This window comes from Epinephelus moara, chromosome 1 (assembly GCF_006386435.1).
Source record: "Epinephelus moara isolate mb chromosome 1, YSFRI_EMoa_1.0, whole genome shotgun sequence".
Lineage (NCBI taxonomy): Eukaryota > Metazoa > Chordata > Actinopteri > Perciformes > Serranidae > Epinephelus > Epinephelus moara.
This window is the reverse complement of record NC_065506.1, coordinates 4012990-4027828: the sequence shown is the minus strand read 5'-3', so window position 1 is coordinate 4027828 and position 14839 is coordinate 4012990. Positions and strand designations below refer to the sequence as shown.

General features: G+C 47.0%; 1 protein-coding gene across 1 annotated transcript in view; it reads right to left on the bottom strand.

Moving 5' to 3' along the window:
- cemip (cell migration inducing hyaluronidase 1) overlaps window positions 1-14839 on the bottom strand; it is a 212423-nt gene that overhangs the window by 9088 nt on the left and 188496 nt on the right. The window contains exons 22-24 of the mRNA XM_050049830.1: window positions 5919-6005; window positions 5331-5488; window positions 3872-3972 (exon numbers count right to left, since the gene is read on the bottom strand). Coding sequence (XP_049905787.1) covers window positions 3872-3972; window positions 5331-5488; window positions 5919-6005 — 346 coding nt within the window. The remainder of the gene's footprint in view (window positions 1-3871; window positions 3973-5330; window positions 5489-5918; window positions 6006-14839) is intronic.

Sequence of the window (14839 nt, the reverse complement as noted above, 5' to 3'; positions counted from 1 at the left end):
AACTGCATTTTGTGTTTACTTGTGTTATCTTTGACTAATGTTTAAATTTGTTTGATGATCTGAAACATTTACGTGCGGAAAACATGCAAAAAAGTAAGAAATCAGGAAGGGGGCAAACACTTTTTCACACCACTGTATATACATAGACGCCGCATCGAGTGCCTGAGCGCGTCCTCGCCGGCCGCCATCTTGGATGGGTCTCGCTTCGCCTCCACAGTGCATTCACTTCTATTGAGGAAGGATCTGTATGCACAAGTAAAATAGAATAACTCACTGTGCTGGTCGAAGGTGAGTTTATTGTCCAGTGTTATTCCGAGGTATTTGAAGCTGTCTACTGTTTCAACTGTTTGGTTGTTAATGATAATGGGGTGCTGGGGGGAGGGAGGGTTGATTATTAATTCTTTTGTTTTGGTGATGTTGAGGTGAAGGTGGTTACTGTCACACCACTGGGTGAAGTGTGTGACAGTGTTATGGTAGTCGAGGGCAGAGTCATCTGTGAGAAGGGTGAGGATGGCTGTGTTGTCTGAATATTTGAGGTAAGTGGTCCTGGGGGATGGGCTGATGCAGTCATTAGCGTAAAGTTTGTAAAGGAAGGGACTCAACACACAACCCTGTGGTGCTCTGGTGTTGGTGGTGAGTGCAGGTGATGTGGTTGAGTCTACCCATACAGCTTGTAGTCTCTTACTGAGGAAGTTGTGGATGAGATGGATCAGTTGAGGGGGGATGTTGAGATGGTGTAGTTTTTGGATCATCAGATGCCGCTAGATGGTATTGAAGGCAGAGCTGAAGTCCATGAGGAGTATCCTGATAAAGTGGCCCGGATAGTCTAGGTGCTAAAGAAGGAGGTGCAGCAGACAGGGTACAGCGTCCTCTGTGCCCCTCCTGGCTTTGTAGGCAAATTGGAGGGAGTCCAGTTGTGGGGTGACAATGGGCAGGATGATGTCCAGCAGCAGTTTCTCCAGGCATTTCATAATGATGGGTGTGAGGGCAACAGGGCGGAAGTGGTTGAGTTCTGTGGGCCAGGGTTTCTTCAGTTGACTTGTAAAGCAGCAGTTATGAGTTCAAATTCTACAGGTGGTCTGAATCTTTGCATTTTCCAGGATAACTTTTGACACTTTTCACATAGTAGCACTTCTTTTGTAGAAATCAAAAGACATGAGATGCATTCCAGATCTTGAATGAAACAGAAGCCCTTTTTAAACAGGAATTGTGCAAATTTGCAGGAAAGTCTTCTTTCAGCATTGGCAGTATAAAAACAAAATCGGGGAGTGCGCCAAAATGCCGCCTACCTACTTTTGTCCATACAGAATGCGCCTTTTTCGCGGCAATGGGGGGCGTGAGCAAGTAACAATACGTGTAGCTCGGCGTGTGACGTAAACAGTGACGTACTCCGAGGGAAGCCGCAACTGGTCAGTCCTTTGGCGATTTTCTCATAAGTTTGCCCGTCCTTCACTGTCCCCGTCACTTGGCAGTTAATGGCCTCTTCGTTTGTGAGGGCAAGGAGGGCGTGCAATTATTTGTCTCCCCAGTTGCTCATCTTTACTTTAGTGTCTGTCAGGTTTGCTTTTCCCTCTTGCTACTAGTACTAGCTGCTCATTCCTGCTATCAGCTGTTTCCTGTTTATCCACCGCCAGTGGGTCGCACGTGCGGTGTCATCAACAGCTCCTCCCACAAGTCATCAAAAGCCCCTCCCGTGGCGGAAAGGCGCCTCGTTCTTTTTAAACCAAAAAGGTTCCGCCAATATGTCGACCCTACGAGGCGGAAAATTGGGCACCTCGGATCAACTCGCCAGTCTGGCTCTGTGTGTCTAAACGCTCGCAGCTTGCCGGCAAAACGGCCCAACATTCGCCAAAAATCTGGCAGTGTAAAAGAGGGCTAGAAATTCAATACAAATTTAGTCAAGGAAGTTAAAAAGGAAACCGGCCTTCAAATGCATGCAATGTGCTCAGACCCTGATAAATGGCATTTTTTACATCTCCTCCTAAACCATTTGTCCGATTTGCACCAAATTTTCTGTGAATCATTACTAATACAATCTTATCAAAAGTAATCAAAAGCTTGTTGACATCTCATAATGTTTTGATGATACTAACCAACAAATTTCAACAGGGGCATGGCTCAGCACAGACATAAACCTGACTTGATAACCAATAGCCAGTCATCACGAAAACATGCAGGATCTGTCTACATAAGTACAGTACATGAAACATTCCCTAAAAGTTTTATTCAGATCAACCACTTGGGGTGGCTGTAGGGCTGTGACGGTATGTATTTTTTCTCACAGCGGTGACAGAGTGACGTATCACCGCGGTATGGCGGTGATACGTCACAGCCACCCCTCGTATTTCCTCGAGAAACTGATACTTCTTTCCGACACATACGGCATATTGCCTCATCCAAATTCACTGGCTGCCCCTTGTCATCTGGCACAAATTCAAAATGTGCCCAAATTGGCGACTTAAAGGAATACTCAGACGATTTGGGAGTTATGCCCTTTCCCTATCATTTTCATATTGAGACAACATGATGGATATTGTTACCTACAGTAAAAGTGAACAAATAAACGTTACAGAAACTCTGAAGCTGGCATTTCTGCACGTGCATTTAAAATAAACATGTTTAAACATTAATTCAAAAAACGAGAGTCCGTTTTAGTCATTTTAGTTTGAACTATAGTGTGTTTATGTCCTGCGCGGAGGGATACACTGGTGAGCAACAGCTGCAGCTGGCTCTGGGACAGGTACGCTAGGTCACTTGGTAAAAGCAAACAAAGACACTACACGGACGATATTACTCACTTGACTGAAAGCTGTCCATCAGCTCCTGCAGGCCTGGGCATTTTTTTCCATATTAACTTAGTGATTGCTGCAAAGTTTTCACTCGTTGTGATGCACTCTCTGCGGCGGTTTTCCTCCTGATGATATATCTCTCCAACGATGGTAGCACCAAATCCCATTCTGTGCAGCAAAATGATTCCACCTCCTTAGGAGTATGTTAGCTAGCCCCGCAGCTACACCACCAGTCCTCCCCTGACCTCCGTCTCCCCTCGGCCTGTTACTGCTCCGCCGCTCTGGAGGATTCAGCCTCTCTTCTCGCCCGCTCAGCATCCAACACCTGGGAGTTCCTCATCTGTATGCTCCGGCTCAAACAGGTATGGCTCTGGGTCTGTGTCCGCTACAAGAAACTCCTCAAAGTCGCGTTCAAAGACGTACTGACCCCACTGCTAACCGCTGAGACCCAGCCACTGGACGTACAGACACAAAAACGATATCCATCATGTTGTCTCAATATGAAAATGATAGCGAAAGGGCATAACTCCCAAATCGTCGGAGTATTCTTTTAACATTCGGCTTGGGAACCAGATCCGCCGCCATGATGAATCAACTTTTTTTTTTCTTTTTTTTTTGTGCGGTGATGACCTCTTCACTGCGGTAGACATCACGTGACCGCGGTATTGCGGTGATGCGGTTATTGTCATAGCCCTAGGTGGCTGCAAACACAATCAGATTTTAAACTGGAAATTGTTTGTCCAATTTATTACAAGACGTGCAGGTTTTGTTTCAAACCAATGTCGAACCACATGTGTATAGTAATTATCACTTGAAACATACCCTAAAAATTGGACTCAAAGGTCTCGATCCTTCACAGCTTTCAACCTTGAGCAGTTGATGATTGCTTGAACCCCAGAATTGCTGCTTGTAGCTGTATTTAGACATTACTGTTACACTGTGACCTGGGTAAAACGCAATCAGTGAAGCAACTTTGCCATTTACTGCATCTCTGTTGAAAATGCTTTATGTTTTGTTCAGTGCATTCTAGGTTCAGTATACCCACTGTGAGCACATTTATCTGTGAAGACATGGTTAGTTACCTTTAAATTTGATGCCTTTGTCTGCTCCAAGTCTTTCCAGGACTTTAGTCCAGGATCCTCTTGTAAACAGACGTCCCTTAGATGTAATGAGGATGATGGAACTAGAGAAAGAGTGAGAAACAGCACATCATTTTAGTATTCACATTTGGCTCAAAGTAGCTGCATGTACCTTTTAAGCTCCAGTGTATGTATTACACCACAGCATGAGACAGTACTTTGTCATTACAGTGACTTGAATTTATCTTGAACTTGTTTTGCTCAGTCTAACATAACCTTGTGACAATTCAATTCTGTTTCTTTGGAAGCCCTTGCATCATCCAAAAACAAACATAAAAAGAAACAATTTCCACAATAAGATGGTTAGTCACCATTAAGAATCTTAAGCAGAGTAGCAGTACAGACCTTTAAAGGAGAAGTCCGGTATTTTGCACTTTGAGCCCCATTTCTGGGTTGTTTATGATGAAATACAGTGGCTAAGACCAAAATAGTGACGATTGCTCATTTTCGGAGAATTTGGCTTTCCCTTGCCTGGCTTAACACTGCTGCCTATAGCCATGTGTGAATCTGTCCACCTAAACTTTCGTTTTCAAAGCCATGAAACTCACCGAGTGGTCAGTGGTATTCGTTGTTGTTCTGACATAAAAATCGCAGCAAGCTGTGGCTTCCATCTGTGTTTTCGCTATTCATCTTGATTGTGGAACTATTTTTTCAGCTGCCTCACACCCGTGTGTAAACTTCTGCTTGATCGTTCGTTTGACCCTGAAGCGTTATACGCTCCAGCCCACTTGATGGCGATAATGCTCCATTACGTGGGTGTCACCAACCGGCAGGAAACCATTGCAATGTAATGGGACACAAAGAAGCAGAGGCAGAAGAAGAAGGTTGGCGTTGTGTTCAAAGGCATCATACTGTGAAAGTGGTTTACAAGTGAGCAATCCATTGTGCAGTTGTTTCGTTTGTTATCGTTCTTCCTCCAGGAGTGCACACAGCACTGTCGAGCCGGCACTTTCGCTGAGCTAAAAGACTACAATGACTACAACGTTGTTGTAAACAACTCCCTTTCCATTTTCGGTGGCGGACAGGCAATGAGGCTTCCTATAGAAAGTCAATGTATTAGACAAAATGTCAAATAAATCATCATGGAAACCACAGCTTGCTACGATTTTTATGTCAGAACATAAACGAACACCACTGACCACTCGGTGGGTTTCATGGCTTTGAAAACGAACGTTTAGGGTGGTTTTAGGGACAGATTCACACATGGCCATAGGCAGCAGTGTTAAGCCAGGCAGGGGAAAGCCAAATTCTCTGAAAATGAGCAATTGTCACTATTTTGGTCTTAGCCACTCTATTTCATCATAAACAACCCAGAAATGGGGCTCAAAGTGCAAAATACCGGACTTCTCCTTTAATGGACTTTTAGTTTAGTTTAGTTGGACAGCAAAGGAGCAGCTTTTACCCGTCTCTCAGTCCACTGACATAGTTGTCCAACTGTGCAGGGATGCCCTGTAAGATGGAGTTCCTGAAGACTTTGCTGTCAACCACCTGCCCGTCATGACCATCAATTACTGTCAACTGCACCCCATCTTCTGGTTGGTACAACTTCCTGCCATTCACCTGCCACGACAAAGTCAGCCAATCACACTACAGTTCTGACCCAGACCTATAACTGATAAATTATTGATAAGTATTTAATTTTTTAAAAGTCAGCAGCAAATAAGGTGAAAGTTGAAATTATTTGAACTTTGAGTGCAGCACTCAGTGGCAATTTTAAATGGAGTGTCACACCAAGCTAAGGGTAGTGCTTCTACCTAGTTGGGTGCCACCACTCTCACCAAAGGAAAAGAATGGCACAGCCAGCTATGCGGTTCCTGATCATGTGTAGCGGTTTTATAAGAATGTATTCATACTTTCCATGTCCCTCCTGTTGATAAAAAAACCTCTCAAATCGCCTCCTGCCCACAACCAGTGGTCTAAGTCTAAGCTGTTCAACCATGTGACAGCAAGGCTACCTACTATTCTACTCTCTGTATGACACAAAGGATACCTCAGTAAAGGCAAAGTCTTCCTTGATGTGGAAGAATCTAGTGTTGTAGGACTCCAATTTCACCTCCAGGAAGTGGTCTGTTGAGTGCTGAGAGTACACAAGCAAATAAACAGAGTTGGAATTAGTACACGCTATTAAGCATTTCATGAAAGCAATTTAAAGTCAGTTTTCATTCACCACAATCACAGAACAATTAAGTACACACAGAGAAATCAGACGGGCATACACATGCTGCCGTGTTGTGATCTGAATAAATCGCACAGACAAGACATGTGCTGCTGGGCAGTGCAGCAAACCAGCCAGCAAGAAGCAAAAAAAAGCACAGTTTCTTCCAAAAACGTGTAACTTGAGTAATGCTGTTGCATGTAGATAATTTTAGCTAAATGATGACTAATTAATAGATGCCAATATATCAAGTTAAGCTAGTTAACAAGAATACTAATGTTATTGTCACCTATGTTGAATCGCTTGCTAGTTAGTTTCATGCTAGGAATAAACCCACTCCTCCTTAATTTCTGTGCAGAACTTGTGCTCACTATTGCTTTGCAAATATTTTTTTAATCTTTATTGCTACAATATAAAGAGCAGGGTCAGGGAGGAGACAGTGGACCAGAGGCCTAGCAAGGATGATCATGCAGGGTCTTCACAGGTGAGGAGAGATTATAACTGGCTGAGAGAAAATATCTATAGCATAAAAGTGACTTTGAGGTTAATTTCCACAGCTCACCATTACTATTCCTAATTCTATTTATGAATTTTGCTTTGCACATTTATTATCTATATTGTTGCAATAGATAGAAGAGGGACAGGGAGAAACCAGGCAGGAATCAGGACAGGGACCTGACAGCAGCACCAATTATCAGCCCAAGGCTTCACAAGTAAGGAGAAATTATAACTGGCTAAGGAAATGTCTATAGGATAAGAGTGACTGTAAGATTAATTTTCACAGCTATTTCAAAACTACTCTTATTTATACTCTAAAATGTTTTTGTCTGTATTGCGCACAGAGAAAGGCTTAAAAATATTTGTATAATTTTGCACATCTGTGCTGTCATATTTGACTAAAATGTAAAATACATCTTGATGTTGATATGTTTAGTGTTGTGTCGCTTTCTGTCTTCATGCCATTAAATTAAATTATGTGGCTTATTACCCTGTTACCTTGTCACTTCCATTCCATTTTGTGTGCTAATAACTTGCTAACAGGAATGGTGTTTTACTGAACTTTTCGTGTTCAGAGTTGTCATTTGGCACTTAGTTATCTGGCTACTTACCCTGTAGATGCTTGAGGGTCATTCAGTGTCAACTCAACAAGAGTTTGGCAGCTAAAACTACATACTTTGATAGTATATAATTTTAAAGAACTAAAATCGGTCCCCTGCACTGTGGCTGTTTGTGGTTATGTGGTTCTTTAGCTGCTGAGGAGAGGTGCAATTGAATGCGAGAGGATGATAAATCACTCAACAGACCTCTGAACAATTTGTCCCCCTCACTTCTGAAATGATGGCTACGCCCCTGCATGTATTAATCCGGCCCCTGACTATATTTCTGACTTGCTAACATCATGAGCATGAGTGTAATCTGAGAGTCTCTGGTGGGTTTCTATTAATTATTTCCAAGTTGAGCTGAAAAACTATTATCTGACTAGTTACTGTGTTCATCATTCTGTAGTGTGAGAATCACTACACTGTTTACATGGCACTCAAGTTATCTCACAGTGCAACGCAAAGAAAGTACAGGATACATTTGGAATTTACTAATCAAGATTTATCATCATGCATTGTTGAAACTTTTTACTGTGAACCAATAAATGGCACTTGTAGAACTGTTGAATAAAAGCAGGATCACATGAGAGGGAGTGCTATTGTACTGAATATCAACACAGCTGATTATCTTAGTGTGAAAGTGCTATAAGTTGCTGGAAGCAACACATTCTCACTCTGACCTAGTCACATATCCAAGTTTGGTGATGGACTTTGCACATAGACATACAATGTGCAAGGTACCCTGGGTGCGTTGGATGTTGACGTTCTGGGATGCAATGTCAACTTCAGCCTGTTACATGCATTGTCAAAATACACCTCCATTTTCACAGGAAATGTGCATACAATCTCTTTCAAAATAAATATACCACATTGGTACACGTTTTTTTTTTTCCTTCAACAACAAATGCACTTGGTTACGTGTTGTAAACACGCAGGTGGTTGAGTTTAGGCAACAAAACCACATGGTTGGGTTTGGGAAAAATGAACAGGATTTGGCTTTACAATTTTACAGGGAGCGAACACCAGCCTCCTGGATGAAAGTTGGTAGTTGTTGGACCCATCCACCACCCCTCCCACTCACCCTTCTCAGACTTCTGCTGCCTAAACTTTTGTTGTTGTCCCGCCGCATCTCCCCCTGATGCCGCCAGCCGGCACTGAACAATAACAGCGACCCACTGTGTATCATGCAGACATGAAAGGATGGCTTTTTTTGTTGGTGTCCGGTGCCGGTCACTGATCAAGGGTTGGATTTCAACAACTTCAGAGTGAGACCAGGATATTGGAAGACCAACAAGGTGCTATACAAATGCAAGTCAATTTGCCAAGTCTAAATTCAATACTTCCTATAAAAAAACAGTGTTTGATAGATGTTATACTAAATTTCAGGGTTATAACAAGACACGGTCGCCAAAATGATGATGTGGACTCATTCCTAGAACCACGAAAATCTGGGTGAAAAGGGGTCTATATGTGGGCATTCTGTGTTTAAAGTTACAAGTTCCTTCCCTGTTGTCTTCATTTTAAGATGATTATTCCTCAATTGATTGTACATTCACTTATTTGCAGAAAGGAAGCACTCAAATACCATTTCAATGTCTCTAGTGGTCTTGCTATCCAGGTTGTACTGTTTTCTCCTCCTAATGGTAGCTGGAGGTGTAATGGTAGACAGAGCATGTGCAGTTGATACCCAACTAATATCATCTGATGGATCTCACTTATATATCATAATTTTAATCAGATGTCTCCAACCATCCTCCTGTAGAACAACCCTAGTAAATCACATCTGACATTAATAATAAGACGCACCAGAGAGGTCCAAGTTTCTTTTTTCACTGCTCAGTATATGCATGGTTACTTGATTAGGCAAACTATGCCTCATATTTTGTTTAATTTAAACATGAACATGAAAGGAACTTACAACTTGTCCACATATAGCCCCCCTTTTACACAAATTTTAATGGCGTGCATCCTGAATCCACGAACAAGGACACATGTACCCGGCCCGGAGGGTTACCGGGGCCCCGCCCTGGAGCCAGGCCTGGGGTTGGGGCCCGTGGCGAGCGCCTTGGTGGTCGGGCCTTCGCCCATGGGGTCCGGCCGGGCCCAGCCCGAAACGGCTACATGGGCTCGTCCCCCTGTAGGCCCACCACCCACAGAGGGATCCAGAAGGGTTCGGTGCAATGTGGATTGGGCAGCAGACCAAGGCGGGGGCCTTGGCGGTCCGATCCTCGGTTACAGAAGTTGGCTCTTGGGACATGGAATGTCACCTCTCTGGCGGGGAAGGAGCCGGAGCTTGTGGAAGAGGTTGAGCGCTACCGGCTAGATATAGTCGGCCTCACCTCGACACATAGTTCCGGGTCTGGAACCCTAGTCCTTGAGAGGGGTTGGACTCTCTCCTTCGCTGGAGTTGCTCCGGGTGAGAGGCGGAGGGCCGGGGTGGGCTTCCTGATAGCCCCCAGACTCTCTGCCTGTACGTTGGGGTTTACCCCGGTAGACGAAAGGGTTGCTTCCCTGCGCCTTCGGGTCGGGGAACGGGTCCTGACTGTTGTCTGTGCTTATGCACCGAACAACAGTTCAGAGTACCCACCCTTTTTGGAGTCCCTGGGACGGGTGCTGGACAGCGCCCCGACCGGGGACTCCATTGTTCTGCTGGGGGACTTCAACGCTCACGTGGGCAATGACAGCGGGACCTGGAGGGGCGTGATTGGGAGGAACGGCCTGCCCGATCTGAACCCGAGTGGTGTTCAGTTATTGGACTTCTGTGCGGGTCGCAGTTTGGCCATAACTAACACCATGTTCAAACATAAGGATGTCCATCGGTGCACGTGGCACCAGGACAGCCTAGGTCGCAGGTCAATGATCGACTTTGTAGTCGTATCATTTGACCTGCGGCCATATGTTCTGGACACTCGGGTGAAGAGAGGAGCAGAGCTGTCAACTGATCACCACCTGGTGGTGAGTTGGATCAGATGGTGGGGGAGGACGCCGCGCAGACCTGGCAGGCCCAAACGAACAGTGAGGGTCTGCTGGGAACGCCTGGCGGAAGAACCTGTCCAGATGATCTTCAACTCCCACCTCCGGGAGAGCTTCGACCGCGTCCCGAGGGCAGAGGGGGACATTGAGTCCGAATGGGCCTTGTTCCGCTCTGCCATTGTCGAGGCGGCTGTTGTGAGCTGTGGCCGCAAGGCCGCTGGGGCCAGTCGCGGCGGTAATCCCCGAACCCGCTGGTGGACACCAGAGGTGAGGGGAGCCGTCAGGCTGAAGAAGGAGGCCTACAGGGCATGGTTGGTCTGTGGGTCTCCGGAAGCAGCTGACGGGTACCGGCGGGCCAAGCGGAGCGCAGCAGCGGCAGTCGTTGAGGCAAAAACTCGGGCGTGGGAGGAGTTCGGTGAGGCCATGGAGGAAGACTATCGATCGGCTCCAAAGAGGTTCTGGCAAACCGTCCGGCGCCTCAGGGGGGGAAGGCGGCAACTTGCTCACACTGTTTACAGTGGGGGCGGGGAGCTGCTGACGTCAACTGAGGACATTGTCGGGCGGTGGAAGGAATACTTTGAGGAGCTCCTCAATCCCACCAACACGTATTCCAGTGAGGAAACAGAGACGGGGGTCTCGGGGGCGGGTCGTCCAATTTCTGGGGCAGAAGTTGCTGAGGTAGTGAAACAACTCCGAGGCGGCGGAGCCCCGGGGGTGGATGAGATTCGTCCTGGATATCTCAAGGCTCTGGATGTTGTAGGGCTGTCCTGGCTGACACGCCTCTGCAACATTGCGTGGACATCGGGGGCAGTGCCTCTGGAGTGGCAGACCGGGGTGGTGGTTCCCATTTTCAAGAAAGGGGACCAGAGGGTGTGTTCCAACTACAGGGGGATCACACTCCTCAGCCTACCCGGTAAGGTTTACTCCAGGGTGCTGGAGAAGAGGGTCCGGTCGATAGTTGAACCTCGGATTGAGGAGGAGCAATGTGGTTTTCGTCCCGGACGCGGAACCGTGGACCAGCTCTTTACCCTCGCCAGGGTGCTGGAGGGGGCATGGGAGTTTGCCCAACCAGTCCACATGTGTTTTGTGGATTTGGAGAAGGCTTACGACCGTGTCCCCAGGGGCATCCTGTGGGGGGTGCTCCGGGAGTATGGGGTTGGTGGCCCCTTGCTAAGGGCCATCCAGTCCCTGTACCAAAGGAGCATGAGTCTGGTTCGCGTGGCTGGCAGTAAGTCGGACCTGTTCCCGGTGAGGGTTGGACTCCGCCAGGGCTGCCCTTTGTCACCGGTTCTGTTCATAACTTTTATGGACAGAATTTCTAGGCGCAGCCGAGTGGTGGAGGGTGTCAGGTTCGGTGACGGGAGGATCTCGTCCCTGCTTTTTGCGGATGACGTGGTCTTCCTAGCTCCATCGAACAGTGACCTCCAGCTCTCGCTGGGGCGGTTCGCAGCCGAGTGTGAAGCGGCTGGGATGAGAATCAGCACCTCCAAGTCTGAGGCCATGGTCCTCAGCCGGAAAAGGGTGGATTGCCCACTCCAGGTCAGGGGGGAGGTCCTTCCTCAGGTGGAGGAGTTTAAGTATCTCGGGATCTTGTTCACGAGTGAGGGTAGGATGGAGCGGGAGATTGACAGGCGGATTGGGGCGGCGTCAGCAGTGATGCAGGCGCTTAACCGGTCCGTTGTGGTGAAGAGGGAGCTTAGCCAGAAAGCGAAGCTCTCGATTTACCGGTCGATCTACGTTCCAATCCTCACCTATGGTCACGAGCTCTGGGTAGTGACCGAAAGAATGAGATCGCGAGTGCAAGCGGCCGAAATGAGTTTCCTCCGCAGGGTGGCTGGGCTCAGCCTTAGGGATAGGGTGAGGAGCTCAGACATCCGGGAGGGACTCGGAGTAGAGCCGCTGCTCCTCCACATCGAGAGGAGCCAGTTGAGGTGGTTCGGGCATCTGGTAAGGATGCCTTCCGGACGCCTCCCTTGGGAGGTGTTTCGGGCATGTCCAACCGGGAGGAGACCTCGGGGCCGCCCCAGAACACGCTGGAGGGATTACATCACCCGGCTGGCCTGGGAACACCTTGGGGTTCCCGCGGAAGAGCTGACGGAAGTGGCTGGGGAGAGGACTGTCTGGGCTTCTTTGCTGAGGCTGCTGCCCCCGCGACCCGGACCCGGATAAGCGGAGGACGACGAGTACGAGTACGAGCATCCTGAATCTTTTATATGATATTTCCATGCTCCTCAGTCCTCGCTTGAACTGGAAGTTGTTCTAGTGCGCCATCTTGAAGGCCATCCCAGTGCTCTTATTGCTGCTCTGAGGAGCCAGGATACACTAGAGCAGCTGTCACTGTCAGCAAGAAAGCTGCTTACCATCATTTCCATTCAGTGACACAGGAGACTGATAATTCCAGAGCATTGTGTTTGATTAGTTACAGAATTTAAATTTTCCTTGAAACGTTGAGCCTAAAATACAGATGCAGATAATGAAAAAAATAATATGAACAAATATTGTGCCTCTAAGTGGGACAACGCAAATGAATGCAAACACAAACAACTGTTAATAAAGCTGACTGACATCACTTTACGTTTAAACTTCAAACAAAAGGACGTTTTATTTCTTTAAAACATATTTCCTTATTTCCTCTCTCCTTGCATGGTTTCCTCATGTTTTTCCGTGCATCCTTGGCGGGAGGGACTAAGATGCAAGGAAAAGACTCAAGTGAGGGAAACGTGGATGAAATTTAAGAGACTCAGGATGCACCCACAATCTTAGGAATGAGTCTGCATCGCCATTTTGGCATCTCAAAAAAGCAACAAATTGCAACCTTGGCTTGCCATACTTGCCAGAACTCAGACTCTGTGTTGGTATAACATCAATAAAATACTGTATTTTTAGCAGGAAATATGGAAACATCCATATGTATAAACTTTGGGGACCCAAAACCTGGGGACCTGGGGATCCAAAATGAATAATTTTCCACTTTTTCCATTTGCAAGGGCCAGTAATGAAAAATATGACATCTGCTTGGGTCTATCCCCCTACCAAATGTCAGGGCTCTAGGAGTTATATGTATGACTATAATAAACCCTAAAAGAGGTAAAAAAGAAAAAAGAAAATATGCCATTCCAAAATATTCAGTCAAAATAGTTTACAGAACGTTTTTTGGTCTCAAATAGCATGTATACAGGACTTAAACAAAATCTGAAATGTAACCAAAGGCTCCATCTGAGCTGGAAGGTGAAGCTTTTGATTTACTGGTCCATCCGTCCCAACCCTCACCTACGGTCATGAGCACTGGGTAGCGACCGAAATGAGTTTCCTCTGTGGGGTGGCTGGGTTCAGCCTTAGAGATAGGGTGAGGAGCTCAGACATTTGGAGAGAGCTTGGAGTAGAGCCGCTGCTCCTTCTTGTCAAGGGGTCAGTTGAGGTGGTTCAGGTATCTGATCAGGATGCCTCCTGGGCACCTCCCGTGAGAGGTGTTCCAGGCATGTCCCATTGGTAGGAGGCCCCGGGGCAGACCCAGAACATGCTGGAGGGACTATATATCTCATCTGGCCCAGGAACACCTTGGGGTCCCCCAGAAGGAGCTGGGAAGCATTGCTGGGGAGAGGGATGTCTGGGGTGCTTTGCTTGGCCTGCCACTTCCGCAACCCGGCCCCAAGGAATGGACAAATATTCCGACTATATAAGAGCTTCAGAGGTAGGGAGTCACGACTTGTTTTTTCATCATGCCAGTAAATGTGAATAAATTACAGTCTTTTCTGGTGCTCATGGTTTCAGTAAAATTAAGTGAACTGAGCTAACATTTTACGATCCAAGATGGCGCCAGTGTGTGTGGCCTGCCATCTGTCACTGCCAGTGCTGTGTGTGTTTGTGCTGTTTGTGTTGCTTGTTGCTCTGAATGTCAACTCTCTACTTGTGTATGATTGCCAGACACTGCTGGATCTTCGACTTTCTGCCAAAGATCTAGTAAAGTTGGATCATGGTGGACGTGGAACTTTGCCCCCGCTCCTGGCGAGGATCCCAGCTCACCTGTGCCATGCCCCAGCTCCTCCTCTGCAGCGTAACCGCACCCACCGCCGGGGTAAACGCAGCTGTCGGCTAGTGAGGCGGAAGGCTTGTCTGGCGGGATTTTCTTCAGCTTCCTGGACTGAATTTGGAGCTGTGCCTAGCCTCATTATTTCTCGGTGATCGCTGAACCCTGTCGACGCCTGGCTGATACCTGTTGTCGGCCCGGATGAGGTGTTACAGCCCTGCGGCCCCTGCTCTCCTCGTCCCCGCTGGCATGGGGTGAATCACCGCAACCTGCGGCCTCTGCGTCGGGTTCCCCAGACAGCTAATGCCGCGGACCCGCCGTGGGTTCCTTGGCCCAGTTTATCAAACCTACCATTACAAACCGAGGGGTTAAAGTGGACTCTGATCTTAAGCTTGACAGCCAGATCAGGTGGGTCCTTAAATCAAGCTTTTTCAATTCTGCAAACGTAATAACAGCCCACAAACGTAATAAACCACAAACGTAATACAAATCTGCAGCTTTGAATGTAATAATCCCGCAAATGTAATAAATTTCCCACAAACGTAATAGCAGCTGCCTACTACAAACGTAACACACAATTTTCTGCAAATGTAATAACTATTACATTTGCAGGAAATTATTACATATGTGGGAAGGTGAAAATGTAAACTGTAATA